Consider the following 20,538-nt stretch of genomic DNA (forward strand, 5'->3'; position numbering starts at 1 on the left):
AAATAGGGCGCCAACAAGCCAACACAGGTGACTTGCGATAGTGGCACAAGACTTGTCTCCCAACCACCCTACTCTCAAAATTTGGCCCCTGCAGATTTTTTTGTTCCTGTAGTTGAAATCCACTCTGAAAGATCACCAATTTCAGACGATAAAAGAGCTAGAAGAAAATTCACTGCGGAACCTATGCACTATTTGGCAAAATGCGTTCCACAACTGGAAAAAAGTTGGAAGCAGTGTATAGACAGTGGAGGGGAGTACTTTGAAGGAGACAAGTCTTGTTAAGTTGTAAGCTTAAAAAGAAAGTTAGGTTTCCTTTTGGACAGACAACGTATTATACTGAGACTACACAAATCGGTTCCATGGATCGACCCCCCCTCCAATCTCCCTCAAGATGTCGAGCTTCCCTCTCCAGCACACTTCCCTAGTTCCCCTCTACTCATCTAGACACTGTATTTGTAGGAATAATGGCAGTGATAATTCCGCTAGCAATAAGCTCTCTGGGCTGGCTGACACAGCACAGCCATGCTGGAAGGGAATATAAAAGTAGCCAAAAGAGGAATCTTTGAATGCCATTATCCCTACTACCCACTGGACTTCATTGAATGGCCTTAGTATATTACAGGTATAAGTTATGTACATAAAGTAGCATATATTCTTTCAGATGTGACTAGTTTATTGTGAATAAACAAGTTACCTTACATGTTTCAGCCTGTCTTGGCCATCATCAGAGGCTTCATCTCCATGGACTGAAAACATGTACAGTCGCAACACGTCTATATAAGTACTGTCACATGTAGGTGGGTACGCATGATGAAAATAATGGGTTCTACATCAGATGATTAGATTTACTGGCACTTCAGTTACAAGTTCTCTTAATCACACTCAATTACAATGCTATCGCCATTCTACACATTTCCAGTTCCGCGTCACACACGAACTAGGATTCTCTGTCCTCACCAGTTGTCTCCTGGCAACAGATCTCAAAACAGAAACTAGCACTTCAAATCAATATGAAGTCTTCTTGCTATTTCATCTTCAATCACTCTGACTTATCTGTCCTAATTTTGACTAAACTAATCTTCACAATTAACCAAGGGCCTGTTCCATTCTCATCCTTGTACTCTCTCTCCTGGACTAATACACAACAGGATGCATAAAATAAAAAAACAGTAATGGAAGTTAGGATTCCATAAAATGGAGTTTCTTGCGTGACTCAGCAAATGTTGGCTTCTCAAGAAGGCCTCAACTTCGTGGAGTAAATTAGTAAATTAGTTACTACAGCTACTTAACCTTCCAATGCCACGGGATATTTAAATCCAATTCATTTCTGGAAACACATGAAATTCAAAATCAGGTGATCTTACTGGTGGTCTAGCCATTCAATGTACGTCACATGGCAACATGTGCCATTCTATGTATATCACAAGGCAATGAAGGGTTAAAATAACATCTCTATAAAGAATAAACCTTACAACTTACCAAACGGTGCCCAGTCACACCAATTGTCTTTATTTGTGGCATTGATGATTAAATCAGGAGGTGGATTATAATCACTACAGTTCTGATTTAACACATTCTTCACCACACTGATTGGTTTACGTGATAAGTGATAGCAAGTGTATCCTGCATATGTCAAAATGAACACACTTGCACGGTACCTGGTAAATTAAAATATGCAAATATACAAACTGTTTATATATTAGTGAAAATTCCTTTGAAAATTCAAAATTATCTAATTTCTATCAAACTATAAAGCCTACCATCTGGCTGTGATTTCTTGGCACAGGTTTCAGTCCCTCAGGGAAACTAATTTTTCTATCTTTGCTTGCTACCTGCTTCTTGTTGGCTTACTGAACCCTGAAGATGGTGGTAGTATGTCCTCCAAACCACAGGTGAAATTCTACCACACTACAAAGCATTACATCCCAGAATACAGTACTTTCCATGATTACATTATCTTAATTTCTCAAAGGGATAAAAAGTGTTTAAATTGGGGCACTGACAATGGCAATGATTCAAAGGGCCTAACCATCAAATATGAAGCAGGAAGAAGAGCAAAAGATGATATTTATCTCCTGTCTTAATCATGTCACAAATGTTCAACCATTTTAACCAACAGGACAAAACTAGTTCAGGGATTAAAATAAAATAGTGGGGAAAAAATCCATCAAAATTCAACAGGAAGTCTCTTATACACTTTGTTTCCTTAAACTGTTCCCATCCTTTTTATTTGCCCTGGATGCTGAAGTTAATGCACTGAATTTTCTTCCACAGTTTCACTCCCAACGCATTCTCTTATTCCAATTAATATAACTTGTTTTTGTCATTTTCACTAGGGGAAATGTACATCATGTAAGGTTAAACAGGTATTTTGCATCTACGTATAACAGATGTGTAATAGTAAGATGGTTATACAGCATACAAGTCTGTATCACATGCACCTATGTACCACAGATACAAGCACAGAATACTGAAGAAAAGAGATGCAAGCTGATGTCACCAAAATGAACAATTAGATTTGATATATACAATATTGATAACAGATAACAAATATACTAACCAATACTGTAAGAGAATCTGATCAGATGTGAAATAAAAAGTTCTGGGAAGAATTAACTGCCTACTTTCCTTTTACTACAAACTGTGTATTTCTTATAAATTGGACAACACTTTATTGTGCTTGCATAAGTAAGTCAATAAAACAATAACATAAACTCGATTTTTATAGAACATGAACTGTGCATGTGTTCAAATGTAAAGAGGGATGGACTCAGGTGGCATGATAAATAATATTATGGTTATTACCTAACTATTTTAGAGGCTGCAGTGCTGGTATTACTAATGAGAGGGATTTCTTAGGTATATCCTTGAGCAGGGCAAGGTGGCATGATGCGTCATTTCATGAAGATTGGTTCAGGCATTCAAGTAATATTTAGGTTATTACTGCAATAATTTGAGAGGTTTCAATGTTAGTATTACTTATGGCACGTTCTTATGAAATACACTGTTGAGATGGCCCCAGGTGGCATAATATACATATCAAGTTTCATGAATATAACAACAATATATGAGGCTGTAATGCTGGTACTACAGATGGGAAGGTTTTCCGAAGTATGCTGTTGAGATGGGCTAGGATGCCATGTTACTCGTATATATATATATATATATATACAGGCANGCTCTAATTTTATTTTTTCAAAATAAGGCTGACAACCTTACCGCCATCTTTGAGCTGATGGTCTAGATAATGTGGGACCCTCAACGTCTCACAACCCTATCGGCCTTCACAGCCTGGTACAGAGATAGCTTCACTTTTTTACTTTAAGGAAAGCAGGTTAAAAAACTCAACACAGCTTCCAGTGGTGGGAGTCTAAAGTAAATCAAATTTAAACTGAACTCCAAAACCAAACACAGTTTACACAAGTCCACTCTCTCCTTCAGATCTCAGACCAGTTCCCTCATGACTAGGTACTATTTGTTCTTGTGCTTTGTTCTTTTATTTCAAATTCAAGCAGATCCAGATACGTGTTGAGAAGTAGATTCACAAACCCTTGGATATAGAATGTGTCACATATCAGAACAAATGTTACAATTAATCACTGGAATAAGTCTAGGCAACATAATATGAAATATACATAACACAGACATAGAACATAAATGAATATGATTACACAAATTTGAATACAAATGAAAAACATATTAACCATTTATACAATAAAATTCCTCCAGTTTGTAAAAACAGTGCAAGATCAGATATCTTCTTAAGGAACTCTTAAAAATTTTAGGCGTCTGTACAAGCTCTTTTAATTCAAGTGGTAAGTAAGTAAAGGTATCCCCGTAACAGGCTGTGGATGCCCATAGGTTCCCACATTTTCTAGACAATCGGCTCATAGATGGCGGCAAGGTTGTCAGCCCTATGTGCTGGCCGCCCTTTACCCCCAAGAATATTCCTGGTACTCATTTCTGTTAGAGACTGAGTCGATCCCAGGGCCATGGTCCGGCTGGAAGGATTAGGTCAATTGAAAAAATCTAATGACATCAGGATTTGAGCCCGTGGCCTTCCATAGTGCCTCAACCAATTACGCTACCATATGCCCCCAATTCACGTGGTAATTTATTAAAAATTTTAATACCAGTGTAGTAAACGCCATTTTGATACAATGATACAGAGGAAGTAGGAAAATATAAATTTTAACAATATATGGTCTGTACATTATGCTTATCATAATTAATAATAAAAAATTTCTATTCTTTAAAACAAACGAAAAGGATTAAAAATATATATTGAGATTTCAATGGTCTCTCAAAGATTCCTACATGAGGACCTATTTCCATATCCTGTCATTAAGCGAAGAACTCTTTTTTGCTATTGGTAGACTGACCCCAGAATATAATACCATAAGATAATATAGTATGAAATATGGAGTGAGGAAAGAGACATATAAGGTTTGACTGATCTTATCATATAACGAATTCTGGTTAATTTGTTTAAAACATTGTCAATATGCAAATTCCAGGATGTGTTGTCCATTACCAGACCAAGAAATTTAAAGTGAGAAACCTCAGTGATTTCATTATTGTTACAAACAAGTAAGGTCTCAGTTAATATAGAATTTTTTTCACACAAGACTCGACACCAGAATGATCAAAACGTGACACAAACTTAAAGGTAAACATACTAACATAAAGAAGGAAAGGGGAGAACGTAAGACCTACCAACCAGGTCAATATGAAATTGGAACAGGCTGTTTGCTAAAGTTACAAATAAAAATGAACTCATAAATGAAAAAAGATGCTTTCGTCATCCTTACCAAAATGTTCTGTTAACAAATGCCCTTGGACAACAACTGTCACTAACTTTCCAAATGAGACTAATTCCCACAGGTACACCATCATTAGTTTGAAACGTCATTTTACACACACAGTAATACTGAATAAACTTGTCTCTAAGAGAGTTATAAGATAAAACTTATTGTTGGTCCCTTACACCTATCACCAGCTCTCGACATCCCCCAACACAATGAACGTGGTACCATGTGTCATACTAGTCAAACTAATCACCTCGTCATACAAGTGATTGGCTAGTGATCGGTAACACAGAGTAAAGGCAACAAGGGCAGTGTGCAACGCAGGGACCGAAATGGTTTGCTATAAAAGAAAATGATTACATTGGCGACATCTAAACGTGGGACCAGAGAATTACTTGAAATACGTACAAGCAAGTAATTTAAATTATTCGCGATGACGTCGCATAGGGCTTTCCAACATCAATCAAAACACAGTGCTTGCTTAAAGGCTTTGTTTGTGAAATATGATACCATTTTCACACTGCGATGGCTCGGTCGGTAAAAAGACAAATTACTCTCCCGCGTAGCAATGTATAATTTTGCATCGTCAAAAAGAAAACTCCATGGTTTTAGTCCGCAAACAAACTATACCGACCGGTCGACCGCCGCTTGTCGGCGAAGTTGGTGCCAACTTTAGAGGACACAGGGTGTCGCGTGGTCAGCGCAACGAATCCCCATGACTGTTAATTTCGGTTTCCGGTCTTTGCATTATCAAGGTCCGATCAAGATCAGACTTCTTTTAACTGATGTTCCCTGGAACCCTAGGGCTCCGCAAAAAGTCGCTACGAGTTCCCGCAAAAGATTGCTAAGGGTTCCGCGAGAAAGAACGTAAAATATATAAATAAGTATCATATTTTGACTTTGACGCTTGTTGAGTTTATATTTAAAATGCTCACCAAAGCTATTTATTTCCCATGTTTGTAGCTTACAACTTGCATTAAAAATATTTCTTATTGCCTTTTTAATCATTCAAATTTTCTATGGTTATTCAGTAATTAAACGAGTAATTTGAACGTTACAATAATTTCAACAGCATTGCGGGAACCTCCTACATTGAAACGAATGCTACTGAATCAGCACTCACCACGGCATCTCCAACGCCCATTTGTTAGCGTGCTACCGAACGGCAGAAGTATAAGGATGGGCCCTACATGAACAATTGCTTTTTATCATTATTGCTCATTCGGTCTCTTTTTCTGCTTTAAAAAGTATGCTACATGGCCTAACAACAGCATTTAAATGGCACAAGAGTTTCAAGATGGATTTATGACCATGTTGTGCGACTTCTACGATGCGCACTCTTAGGCCCTGATATGAGTATTCTTACCAGCCTGTTTGGCTAAGAATGCGCATTTGACTTGGTTTCAAAATATTACATTTTGGACTATTAATAATTCTGCACATATTTCATCATATGTTATTCTTCACTAAAAAAATAATAATCAATTGGACTATACTACTCTAGGATAGGACAAATACAATCACAAGTTTGTCTGAAACTGAGAACTAGTTACCAGTACAATGCCTACTGAAAAGTCAATGGAAAATCTCTTCACCTGTTAAGCAACTACTCCCCACCATCTGGTTAACTTTCTAATGGACACACAACTTTAGTCTCTCCAGGAAAATAATTCTTTCGCAACTTCATCCCTCAACCCTTTTTCATAATTTTCATATTTTCACGTATATTAGTGACATGTAGATGGGGTTTGGATCGGTGAATCAATTTATTGGATACTCACAAGTCAAAACTACAAAAAATACAAACATTCTCAGGGTTACTGTAACTATTGCACATAAAGTCTTCAACGTCTATTAACAATTCACAGCTGAATCCTCAAAACTCCTTTCCATGAAAACTTCATGTCCTCAACCCACGGCTTGTCAGCTACGACTTCTTCATTCATTCACTCATTGTCTGTCTAAACTAGCTTCATGTGTACCAAATATAGGACGTGGAGTTGAACAGTTGATTTCTCTGTTGCCGTGAAAATGTGTTTTTCACGTGCTTTTCAGGTTTTCAGGCATCATGTCACAATATCTTCACCTACTTCCTTCCGAAATCCTTTTATTCTTCCATTCTGCCATCATCTCTCTTCCCTTCCTCCTTCACTACCACGCTTTTATATTAAAACAGTTCAGCTAAATATCACTCACAGGCCTTATACTTACAGAAAATGTGAGAGTATGTATACATATTATCAGCTGATGCATACCTGCCACTGATGACTAACAACACTACACCAGACACAGTAACTATATCTCAAGGGCCGTGCCATAGCTCAAGCGGTTAGTCGCTGGCTTAAGCGGCCTCCGTAGTCTAGGGGTAACGTTCCCACCTCATGACTCAAGGTACGCGGGTTCAAACCCGGCGCAAAAATTCAGGGAACAAGTCCTGCAGGAGGGACTTTAAGCCGTGGGTCCCGTAGATTTACGGCACGTAAAAGATCCTCATGTCTCTAGGAGACCTCTGAGCAAAATTAGGCAAAGTTTCCCGCCCAAGTAGTTTCCAATGCCTCCGGTAGATGGGGAAGTATCGGAAACTACTGCCAGCTTCACTGGCTGAACGGGACTGATAGCGAGCACCAGTACCAGCAGGGTATGGCGACTGGTAGAATATCAAAGGGGGAAGTACAATAGACTGTTAGTCGCAGTGCATGGGGAAACCCACCCCCTCCAATAATAATAATAATAATAGTCACTGGCTTCCCACAGCAGCGGCCCGGGCTCGATCCTGGGTCTGGTCAAGTGGATTTGTGGTGGACAAAGCGGCACTGGGGCAGGTTTTCTCTGAGTACTTTGGTTTCCCCTGCCAATCTTCATTCCACCAATTGCTCCACAATCACCCTCATTTATCATCTGGTGCTGGTACAATAGGCCAGAAGTGGCTGCAGTACAAGGGACTTAGTCCAACCACATTAGCAGCAATAAAAAAAACTATCTCATGTGGGAGCAATATATGTAAGACCAAAATGTTTTTTTGTGGGTGTGCATCCCTTACAAGTTCATACAAACATCATACAAGTCAGTATGCTGCTGAGTATGATGAGTTTTAAAAACTGTCCTGATATTATATTTGATCCCAATATGTATATTTTTTCCTGAATTTTTTTAATATATGGAACAACTGTGCACCTTCTGTCTAGATGATGTTTTATCTTCACATGTTAAAGACAGTATGAGTAAAATGTTGATAGTATCCACTGAGTGCCAAGTCATACCTGATTTCATGGGAATGTAACAACTACATCAGGGAAACAGGCATGTCATTCCAAGTTAAGGAGTGGGGGAAAATAAGAATAATCTGAAACAGAGTTTGCTGAAGTTCAAATATGCATATGAAAAGGGACACTGTACTGGGTGGAAGAAAGCTAGGGTTAAACAAATAGAACCCTATAATATTCATACGAAGCTGATCACATGGCTTGTGTGACAAAGACTATCAGCCAATCCAGTACAGAGATCTCTCCTTATGGATTCCACTGATCTACAAATAGGTCAGCGAGCTTCAGGACAGCTTGGTCTAATATCTGGGCATTTTTGTTTGAACTGTCCATTCTTCATCATGGCTACTATTTTTATTCATATTGTCATGGCCCTTTCCATTAACTTAATCTGGCTAAAATTACGGCCATTCTTGAAATTTATTCCATGATGTTTTGTGGGAAATATGAATTTTATTTCCCAATTTCTTAGTTGTCTTACAATCCTTGACCTGAAGGTCTGGGCTGGAAGAACACAAGCTTATTTCCTATGATGTGGTAAAAGAGCTAAAGGTCTCAGCCAATTCAGTGTTTCATAATGAATGAAAAATGTCTTAGCTCTTGCAGATGGCTTCAGTTAGAAAACTGTTGTTTTGCTTAGACTGGCTTAATTTTAAGTCATATTCCAGAGACATTCTTTGAAGACAGCTTACCTTCCAGAGTACTGGTATCCATGGATCAAGAGTAGCTCTACTGATCGTTACTGATGGACCGAACAGAGGAAATTTCCTCACCAAGATAGAAGCAGAACTACTATGTGGAATTTGAGGTTCTCAGAGCAGTGGTTATGCAGAGTTCTATCTTTTGAGATATAATGCCATGTAGTCTGATGAAAGTCAACTGATGTTTTGAAGGAACATGTCACCTCCATCTTCAAGTTTGAAGAATACACCGAGCAAGAAACAAGCATGGAAACCTGTGGCAGGCAGAGATGGTTTCTTGCTTGGCTGTTTTCAACCCTGAATATGGAAGCAATATGTTCCTCCAAAACACTGGCTTACTTTCAACACATTATGCAGCATTATATCCAGATGACAGATCTTCAGCCATAGAACCAGTTTCAGAAACATAGTGGTTTTAGGAACTCTGACATTAATAGTGTGCCCACATTAAAAGTTTTAAGGAATGTGCTATAGCACATGAGAACACTTTAAACTTCAATCACATAATTCCTGTTCCTTTTAAGTTAAAATGGCATGCTTAAATAATGAAATTTTCAAGGAAAAGATCTGAAATGAATGTACTTCAGTGCTTAAATAATTTCACTTGAGATCTTCAGAAAACTAACTGCAGAAAATAAGTTTTATGTAAAATAATACCAACAGATAGAAGAACAACTTGTTATTAGTCATGCATATTTCAAATTATTTTACTTATTCTCCAAAAATTGTGGCTGTGTATGTCTGGAACCATTACCCTCCCATATTCAATATTTTTAAAAGCAGCTACTTCCCAAGAGCCTCCCCCACCAAATTTCTTTATGCATTTAGAATAAATTTTAGAATTAAATTTTCTCAGTCACTCAAATTTTACCTATAAATGGACATAACAGACAACATGAAATGCTACGACACAGCAAACTAAAAGAAACAGAGAACTGATATTGGAATCCTGACAAATTGTCTTCATCACCTACTCATGACAGCTAATTAAAAGATTAACATTTAGACCTTATGCTGCAAGATAGATTATGTAAAAATAGAATAAAACTAAATTCTTCTGCAACTGTAGTTTGCAATAAAAGACAATGGTGGCTGATGTCTGGAATGTGATTTTTTCCCGAGTGGGATCTGTTCTGCATTTCTTTCGGTTCATAACATCTTAACAGAAAATGTCAGTACCAACAGTAAAGGTTAGCATGTTTATGGCATAATAATATGAAGCAATGGAGATAGCTGTTCAGAATTCTTAATTACAATCCAACACCAACATCAATACTGACCTATTAACTATAAAAATAAAACTGCAGCATTTCATTCAACTCTCAATACCCATTTATATCTACCTTCTTTAACAGATCAGTATACAAAGTGCCTCTTTAATATTACATGTTTCAATATGTATATTTATTTCCATTGTAAGATATATAAGCTGCATCATTTCCTTATAATGTTACAAATAGTAATCTTCATATCACTTCATTTCTTTATAACTATTTCCCACATGAAAAATGCAGTAAACACTATGTGAGACTAAGAACAGATGGTAGCCCTGACATATTGCTGAAAAGACATTTCACAATTCAGGGAGCATAAGGACAGGAAAGAAAAACAAATGATCAAAGCCTGAAGAACAAGTATAAGGAAAAATTAAATGGAGGACATGAGAGGACTATTCTATCCAGTACATGATACTATCATACATCTATGTACAATAGAAGCCAGCCTGAGGGGGATTACATGAGATCAATGCTCAACAGAAATTCCTCAGCAGCACAACAGAATCTGTTAGCAGTGTAGCAGAAGAGGAATCTGACCTGCAGGAGTTCAGAGTCTGTACCATATTTACAAGATGTAAGGCTATGACACTGTGTGGTCATCTGGTAAGTGGGTACCAACATTTCAGAGGAACATACAGTCTCCATTCACCCTGAAGATGTGGGTAGTACAGTCCTCCAAAAAATTTGTATCCATGTCTAAGACTACTGCATGGTGTCATAAAATTCAGACAACCACAAGTTGTATGAGTATTCATATCAGTCCAAACAGTGCAGAGTAATTCAGTTTTTGAGTTTATATGGTGACTCACTGACAGTTACACACACTATATAGAAAAGACTGTGTGTATGAAAAAGACAGGTGCAGTCAGTACACCACGGTCACCTATCATCAGCAACAACATGTGTGTCCATTATCCTTTACTGTCCCAGAATAAGGGATTTTAATCTCCTGTTTCCAAGAGGCTAGCAGCCATATTTTATGTTAGGGGTAAGAGTGTTAATAGTGAAAAAATTCAATGCTCAGCCAGCTGGACTCCACACATGCACTATCAAGATAATGTTGTGCAAAGTCAATAAAGATTATGGCCACAGCAGCTGGCTAAAATCACTACTGGAATAGTAAAAGATGTGCTGTATGTGGGCGTCACATTTACCCTGCATGGAATTTAGTGCTATTTACAGTAAATGGGAAATTGTTATGGTTGGTGATGAAACTTCGTGTCAATGCTATGAACCAGTCTATGAAACAACATGCGATATAGTGGAAATATTCACAGTAAAGCAAGATAATAGTTGAACCAGTTTCTGCTGATCACATGTAGACCTCTGGTGTCTGCCAGAGCACACAGAAATGGCTATGCACATTCAGGACAGTTCACATGATGAATTATCATTCTGCAGAGAACATTATGTTGCAGGAAATGGCAGTTCTTTAACATCACAATCTCTCAATAATTTTCAATCTTTTGGATTGTGAGAACACTGAAGGAATACTGATTCACGAAAAGTCAGGTGCTGAAGTGAACCAGGCTGTGTATAAGTGATTTTACCTGCAAATATGGAACATTATCAGAAAGGCATACAACCATAGTTGGATTAACCAAGACAAAGTTGCTCCAGGTTCCACGGTCTCTTATAATAAAACAGTTGTATCTAAAGTTTATCTTCAATTTCAATCCCCAGTCCTTCCAAATCCTATTCATATTCAAACACCCAGTAAGCCTGTGCATAAAGCAACAGACTACCTGAATCCAGCAGTGCATCCAGCTCATTATGATTCATTATGATGCAAGTCTCAATGTGTGCCATGATTCTGTATGTCAGAGCCAAACAGACCTCCAATAATCATCCATGCACAGTTTTCTACTACACCATGCAAGATTTTGTTTAAGCAAGACCAGTGACTTACAGCATCAACTGTCAATGAACCAGTGGTTGAAAAGAAGACATGACATTCTAAAATATGTTCCCATATCTAAATGGTTACAGTGAGAGCCATAATCTGTCAAGATGGCAGATATAACTCAAACATAACAATCAGTACTGACAATCAAAACAAAAGGGTTACCTGTGAACCCCAAAGGATATGGACCTCAGTCAGAGGTTGATCTGATTCTTCCTTTGCAATGGGAAGTCAGGTCTCCTGTTTATATTCCTGAATGTCTTGCAAGTTTCAGTCTTCATGGAAGAACCAATTCTGTCTGATCTATGTAAAAAATGGATAAATATACTAATGTTTTTCACAACTTGCGCACTCTATAAACTAACTGACACTCATACTTTCTGAGCCTGCCCCTATCACATACTTGGAATCCATGGGGAAAGTCAACAGAACTCATAGTACAACATTAACAATTAATTTGTGCTGAAGGAAATATTATTATCACTTATGTTCAGCTCTCCTCCTCACTGACATTGTATAGTTACACTTAACTTGTAGGAATGTCTAGAATTACACAATACATTGCAGAATTGTCTATACAAAAATATATTTGAAAAAATATAGATTAGACTCTTTCATCAATCTTATTCAAATAGATGAACATCATATTCACTCATCTTGCTACTGCATATATATATATACATATATATAACTGTTCACTGTAAATATAATTTGTTGCCAAACTGAAGAAATATTTCTTTTTTTCACTTCAGAAAGAAATAATCTACTGATGATAAATAATTAATTAAATGCTTTTCAGTGTAATTGCTAGAAAATGACATGAAATTTGCCAAGATGATCTGGCATCTCAAAGTCATTTTCAGGGCATGAGGGTTAACATTTGCCAAATCAGTGGACATGACTCTCCAAAATAAAGAGTCAGTTCTAGTAATAAAATTGCTTTATACACATCATAACACACTTCAAAGTGAAGCTGAGAATCCATCTTTCTTAATGTCTCATTGCTCCCACGAATGACTGCAGGTTTAAAAACACTGAAATTCATGCTTAACTCTCAAAAATTATTCCATATGCAATCTCTCTAACATTGAAACACACACATAAAAAGGAAAAGCAAGGTATATGGAATGCATTGAAGTGATTCAATTTTGTAATTCAAATGGAAAAATGAAGCAGAAGGAGTCATTTCTCCCACATGTTGAGAGTATATCCCACTTTAAGTACCACTCATGACACAAGGCATGCTTAGAATGCATTACAACAGGAAACAAAATGGCATTATGGTTTTGAAACTTTGTCAGTTCTTTAGCCCTGTAATAATTACTACCTTTTTATAAATTTATCAGAAGTCAGCTATTATGAATTAAAGACAGAAATGAAAGCTATTGAACTTAATTGTGCTTGGCTGTTAATAAAAGCTGACTCTGCAAGCATGATACTAATTCTAGATTCGATCGATGATAACCTCTGCCCCTCCCACTATCAACTCCAATTGCAGAAATAAAGATAATACTACAGAAATATGCTCATTTCCAAAATAACCCATTTATGTTATTAGAATTTAACTTTGTCCTGCAAAACCCACTCACAGAAAGAATACTACCATCAGAAGTGCCTAATTCCTGCTTCCTGAATGCTAGAAATGCTGCATACTTGTAACAATTATGCAGTCATACATGATATAAGTTCCTGGCATAACTGATTGTACTGAAAATGGTCTCCTGATATCCTTCTCAACTTCAGGCCTTTTAGCTCACATCCTGCATTCTCACACACTCTCAACTCAATCTGAACTCCCCCAGGATACTCCAGTGCCAAAGCACCCTCATCACTATTCCCTGAGTCACTGCTCTCACCACAAGAAAATGCAAAGCATTTCGGGGGAGCTCGGGCATCTATAAGCCTTTTAACATGTCCTAAAATATCTGACGCATTCAGCTGTGAACACATATCTGAAAGGGTTAGTTTGAAGGAACCACTAGAAGTCTTTTGTAATGGATCAGTTGCTAAAACACACCCTGTCAATGACACACAATTATCTGATGACACAGACACATTATCAAACAGAACATCTCTGCCATTCTCATACACTATACTATTATCTTCTAGGTGATTTTGCTGGAAGTTTTCCATGTCATTAGATGAGGAATCTTCACTTGAGTAGTGGTCTATATTACGGGCATGTCCTGTGATAAAATAGGGAGGTGGGAAGGTGTGCCTTAGAGCCATATTTTTATGTTGAGCATAAGCATCACGGCGTTCTTCTATTGAACATGGAGATGATGCTCTGGAGTCAGCACTTCCAATAAAAGAGTTCTGATGTTCAGCATTCTGTCTCAACAGACACTCAGTTCCACCTTGCTGGAACAGTTCATCTTCTTTATTAACATGCTGCTGTTTCCCTATACCTCGCACTATAGAAGGTCTAGAAGAATCACAAGGCCCAGAAATCAGAAAAGAAGGCAAAATGGTGTTTGGTGGTGAATTACAGAAATGAGAAGAAACTGTGTTTGTAGATTGGGGAAAATAAGGTATTTCAGATTTCGATGTCAAATCAGTTCTTTCATTGGCCAAAGAGTATAAACATGTTTGTAATGGCGCACAAATATCTGCTTGAGTGGTGGAGTGGTCAGAAATCACTGATGATGATACAGAATCCACACATTCCACAACCATTCTGTCCATACCATGATTATCATTCCCATCTGACTGTGCCAAGTCACTGCTGGAATTGCTTGAAGAGGATGATGAACATGCCACCAATGTAATTTCTCCTCCCAGCTCATCTGTTACAGATATCTGAGGATGATGGGGGCTGTATGGCTGCTGCACCTGCCTCGACTGCCACCTATGCACAGCACTGTTTCCAAGATGAATTCTTGCTTTCATGATTGATTCATCATTATATAAGACATCATCCAGTCCAATAACATGGTGCAGATGGAAAGCTGAGTTATTCTCTTCCTGGATCATACCAAGTGATGGTGAATTTGAAGGGGAATGTTGGAGTGGCGTTGTGGCAGGTGAACGGTGATGCAGGTGAATTGGGTGGTGTGGTGAAGAAGACCCTGCAGCTTGCACTCGCAGATCAAGAGGCATGGTGGCAGCTAGATTCAGAGCACCATTATTACTTGAACTTGGTGTCCCTTGTGTGATGGAGCCAGTGTTTGTGGACAAACCACTAATACCCTGAGTAATGGACGTTACACTAGTAGAACCCGCAGTGACTGCAGGAGTAGAAGAGGGTGAAGAACAGCCATGTTGGAGAAAGTGCGGATACAGAGATGATGATTCTGGAGATGGGTTTTGTTGAGGCGTAGACTGTTGCTGCTGCTGCAGATGTAACCGCTGTAGATGATGAGTAAGAGAGATGTTACTGGCTTCATTACAACTAAGTGGTAGATTATGATGGTGGTGGTGGTGATGTATTGGTGACCCTGCAAAATAGAGAAAAGTTTAATTATTCAATAAGGTTCTTAAGTGAGATGTAATATTGGGAAATAATTCTCTTAAATTATTGATCTGAATCCCTATATATCTTCAAATATGAACAGTTTCAAATTTTTAAATTTTGATATTGGATGAAACACGTTTGAAATGGCAGAATATATCATATTTGTGTGTGTGTGTGTGTATAAGGAGCACTTTTTGATGAAAGTAACCCCCAAAACTGGGGTGTGACTTAAATACAAAATATTAAGTAAGCTGTTTAGAAAAACTACATCTCCCAAGAAACGCAGTTATTCTTTAAATACCTGAGTCCATGATGCTGGTATTGTATGTTGTAAAACCCTGAGGAGAGACTGTTAATTTCTGAGAAAAGTGAAAAATGTTAAAATTAACTTACCAAGAGCCCATTCTCTGCTTCTGTTAATTTCTGGTAACAGTTTCCTTGTAAAATTGCTTTTAGAAAGCAGAAAATAAATACCTGAGTAAAAAACCTGGCAATTATATTGTTACATGTATGAGTAACTATTGATGGGGGGTTGATTGGAGGTTGGATTTACTGACCACTTTAACATACAACTTGTGACTACACTTAACTACAGCACCACCGCTGATCACCACACTTTACAAATCATAACAGCACATGCTAAGTCATTCCATGGTAACAGCATCTAACAGTTGAGATTCTTCAGCTTCCATGCGCACTTCATTGCCTGCTGGCTCTTAACTGCACTGTTTTTCCATGCAATCATAATATACTGATATACTTGTATTTTAGCCTCCACAAGTGGATACTGGAAATTTTTACAATGAATTGCACATTCCTTTTCAGAAATTCTAGTTTTTCCTTTTCACCTCTCCATTGTCTTATTCTCGTTTCATCTACATCAATTTCTTTCCTTGCAGCTCTACTTTCATGCTCTGGTGCACACTAAACAAATTCTACTTAAACTTTGCTGTATGACACATTTGCAATTTGCTCATTTTGCACAAATGCTGATCTTCAGACATACCTGAAACAGGGTTAACTTCTATGAAGCCAACACATATCATTGCACAAAGTTGGTCTTTTGATGGTTTCCCAAAGATCCTGCTGGATGTCCTCTCCTTCCTCAGACGTACATGCTCTTTGAAACCATTCCACTGATGCCTTCCAGTTTCACCAGATGTCTCTTCCCAAATGTCCAACCTTTCTGGGTTCTCGATACAGCCTTGTCCTTGCCTTGTCCCTGACAACAGTGTCCCTTATGCCGTGTAGGAATGGCACATTGGGTCATCTCTCTGCAGGCAGCAGCCAACTTCTTCTGGGACCCACCACTGCCCTGGGTCTGTTTCTTCAGCTTCTGGTGACATCTTACAGCTAGATGTTGGTCCCCATGTGGGTTCTTCAGTGCTCCAAAAGTTTCCCTTCTTTAGGGACCTCCTTATGCTCTGCCTTGGACTTTTATTTCTTCTGCCTCCAAATCTGCGGCAACCATCTTTTCTAGACAGGCCTCCATTTTCTTTAGCTGGGTGTTCATCTTGGCCATCGTCCTTCTGTGATGGGTGTCTGATTTGTGCAGCATTTCTTCTTTCAGGAATTCTTGGCCAGCTCTCATTTCTTCTTTCAGGTGTTGTTGGCTGGCTCTCACTTCTTCTTGGGTGGTTCTCATTTCCCCTTGGTTAGTTCTTATATCATTCAGCAGGTGTGCCATCATTTGTTCGACTTCTATAGTGTGGTGATATAGCTTCTTACTGCAGTCTCCAATCCATCCACTTCTGACACCAACTGTCAGGCAGTACGACTATAGAGAGGGTTTGGATAGGTAAATATATTTATTGACAACTCACAGGTCATAAATACAAATAATTATAACACTATCACTATTTCCACAACTTACAGTTCACAGTTTAGTGTTCTCAGTCTGTTATTAGAAGTTTCATGGTATCGACTCCAACAATGGCTATTCCTCTGCCTCTGGGCTCAAGTCCTCTTTACACAGACTCCTGTACAGAACAGCTCTAACCTTGTCCCTTGCTTATAACATCTCTGCATGGACCAACTAGAAAACATAGCTCTTCTACTGTTGCGTTTGTGTCTGTTGCTGTGAGAACTTGTTTACCGAGCTCTTGCCCAGAAACAGCCCTGGTACATACACCCATCTGATGGTCATTGATTAGCAACAGCTCTACTTGCTCTAATATAGTCCTCCCATCTAAGCCTAGATCTTCCAACTGGCCTATTCCCTTCAGATTTTCAGATAAAACTTTGTAGGCTCAAAGCTTTTAATGGACTTCAGAATTTTTTGAACCTTCTAACTGGAAAACCATTAAATTAAACTTTCCCCACAGTACTCATTGTAGACATGATAAGCTAATTCAATTCAATAAAGTGGATCGCCAAAGCAATCAGTGTGTACTACCAATACCACAGTCCACATACCTGGTATTGATGAAGGACTCTGGTTTATGGGTGGGGAAGGAGAAGGTGAAATGTGTGGAGTAGTAAGCGGCGATGTTCCCAACATATGTTGGATATGAAGAGAGTGCTTCATCTGAAGTTCTGCCTGAGTCTGGGTACCACTGTGTCTCTGTAATCAGAAACATAAAATACTGAGTTAGTGAGCGGTTGGCACAGCAATAATGGTCTAGATTTGTATCTTGGTTGTGCTCAATTCAAAATCATGGCTGAAATCTTTCGTGGTTCTCCTAATTCCCTTCCAGACAAATGCCTGTACCCTGATTAGGCCTTGACAACTTCCTCCGAAACCATTCCAATATAACATTCATCAATCATCCTACATTTTTGACATTACGTAGTTCATATAATGACACCAGTGTAAAATGAGGGCCAGAAAAACACATGACTGGATAATACTCTCTCTCTACAATTAGACATATACAACAGAGTCTGGGTACCAATGCATCTCTGAAATTAGCCAATCAATACAGTTTTGGTACCACTGTGTGTCTGCAATTAGAAACACACAGTTTGCGTATCACTGTGTCTTTGCATTTAGAAACATACAAGAGTTTGGGTACCAATATATGTCTGGGATCAGAAACACACAATACAGTTTGGTACCACTGTCTCTCTGTAATCATAAAGATACAGCACACAGTTTGGATACCACAGGATCTCTGAAATCAGAACATACATGAAGTTGTTCAGAAGGCTATTCAACACCATAATTCTTAATTCCCTTATCATAATGTGATGTGGATGGCGCAACAGGAAGTAAGGGTCACGTGAACTCTGCGTTTCCACGAGTGACGTCACGTACCCCCATACCTCACATCATTACACAATGCTTGTTAAACACCCTTGTTAAATACCCTTAAATAACGCTCTTGTCTGATGCTATAGTCAAGTGATTAAATTCCCCTACTTTGAAAGGTCAACTATGTTATGGAGGGGCCAACTGCGTCCATACACTCCACAACAATGATAAATATCTGCAAGATTATATGCACATGTTAGATGACCATCATGGAGAACCATAAATTGCAGATGATTATTAAAAGTGCATGAACCATGATTGCTGTCTAATGCAAATATACTCTTCAACCCTGATTTCTATTGTTTACATAACATAAGACATCTACACTGATATATTGGGTTTTTGGACTTTATCCATCACCCTGGTTTTTAAGATAATTAATAAAAACACGACGTTTCAGAAACTGGATCTGTTTCCGTCCTCAGGTGAAGGAAAACACCTATTCTATTGGATCCGTTAGAAAGAGCTAGCCTCAATCACCGGACAAACCGATGTCACAAAACATGAAGATTATAAACACCTGAGACCAGGCTAAGTCCATGAGAGCTAATAAGAAAAATATTCATAACAAATTGGAGCCATCATGGAGCTGCTGGAAGTCTGTTTGAGAACCACCTATTTTCAGGTTGACGACAAGTTCTTCCAACAGAAAGATGGCATGGCTATGGGAAATTCTCTCTCGCCCATCGTTAGCAACATCTTCATGGAGCATTTTGAAAAACTAGCTCTTGACTCAGCTCCATACAAACCATCGTTGTGGCTGCGATACGTGGATGACACTTTTGTAGTCTGGCCTCATGGTCCAGAGAGATTACAGACTTTCTTTGACCACCTCAACAGTTTAAGGCCTTCCATCTGCTTCACCATGGAAACTGAGTCTAACAATGCGATCTCATTTCTGGACGTTCTGGTCATCAGGGAAAAGACGGCACTAGCCACACAGGTCTACAGGAAACCCACCCACACTGGCCAATACCTCAACTTCAATTCTAACCATCCGCCGCATGTAAAAAGAGGCTTGATAAAAAGTCTCCACGACAGAGCCTCTACCATATGCCAAGATCGACGAGATTTGGTCAGAGAAATTAACAACCTGAGACACGATCTTCAGTTGAACGGTTATCCCAAAGGTTTTATTGACTCGGTCATTAATTCCAAGGGCAGTAGTCGTCCGAAGAAAGAGGAAAGCCCTCTGTGTTCTGTTTATATTCCATATGTGAAGGGTGTTTCTGAAAAGTTTAAACGGATAGGTAATCGATATAATATTAGGACCATCTTCCGTACGAAACACACACTTAGGAACTCCCTTATAAAAACCAGACCAAAAAGATATCCGCAACAGACGGCACAGTGCGTCTATAGCATTCCCTGTGAATGTGGCAGAAGCTACATTGGCGAAACAGGCAGACCTCTGGCCGTGCGGCTCCGGGAACATAGGCATAACCTAAAAGAAGGTCTTCTAGAAAAATCTAAACTAGCCCAACATGCCTATGAAGAGGGACATAGGGTAGGCTGGGATGAAGCTAAGATTTTGGATATTGAAAGCCATATCAGGTATAGGAAATACAAGGAAACGGCCCATATGGCATGCTCGGCCAACCCAATTAGCCAACCCAGTTTGGACTTTTCTCCCATTTGGATCCCCATTATCAGCAATGAAGTCACCAATTCACATAGAAGACCTGTATGACGTGATATATGCTTTTATTCATTTCTATTATCAGCAATGAAGTCACCAATTCACACAGAAGATCTGTATGACGTGATATATGCTTTTATTCATTTCTATTAAGTTCTAAATTAGATAGACGTGATTTACTCCATTGTTGACACTAGTTAGACACTATTAATTTTTGTTACTAGTTCTTCTTTCTATTCC

The 20,538-nt window shown here is 38.6% G+C and overlaps 2 protein-coding genes across 10 annotated transcripts in view; both read right to left on the reverse strand.

Moving 5' to 3' along the window:
- The window catches only part of LOC111862432 (glucose-6-phosphate exchanger SLC37A2), a 36,056-nt gene extending 30,979 nt beyond the window's left edge, over positions 1–5,077 (reverse strand). For all 4 annotated transcript variants that reach the window (XM_033750660.1, XM_023847823.2, XM_023847822.2 and 1 more), the window contains exons 1-2: positions 4,812–5,077; positions 1,480–1,658 (exon numbers count right to left, since the gene is read on the reverse strand). In XM_033750660.1, the coding sequence (XP_033606551.1) occupies positions 1,480–1,658; positions 4,812–4,912 (280 nt within the window). In that variant the 5' untranslated portion in view covers positions 4,913–5,077. The remainder of the gene's footprint in view (positions 1–1,479; positions 1,659–4,811) is intronic.
- Positions 5,078–9,722: 4,645 nt separating this feature from the next.
- Positions 9,723–20,538, reverse strand: part of LOC111862420 (serine/threonine-protein kinase SIK3) — a 124,276-nt gene continuing 113,460 nt past the window's right edge. For 5 of the 6 annotated variants that reach the window (XM_023847801.2, XM_023847800.2, XM_033750654.1 and 2 more), the window contains 2 exons: positions 17,822–17,969; positions 9,723–15,389 (listed from right to left, as the gene is read on the reverse strand). In XM_023847801.2, the coding sequence (XP_023703569.1) occupies positions 13,615–15,389; positions 17,822–17,969 (1,923 nt within the window). In that variant the 3' untranslated portion in view covers positions 9,723–13,614. The remainder of the gene's footprint in view (positions 15,390–17,821; positions 17,970–20,538) is intronic. The other variant, XM_023847804.2, reaches the window with a different exon arrangement.

Source organism: Cryptotermes secundus, unplaced genomic scaffold (genome assembly GCF_002891405.2).
Source record: "Cryptotermes secundus unplaced genomic scaffold, Csec_1.0 scaffold741, whole genome shotgun sequence".
In the NCBI taxonomy this organism is placed as follows: domain Eukaryota; kingdom Metazoa; phylum Arthropoda; class Insecta; order Blattodea; family Kalotermitidae; genus Cryptotermes; species Cryptotermes secundus.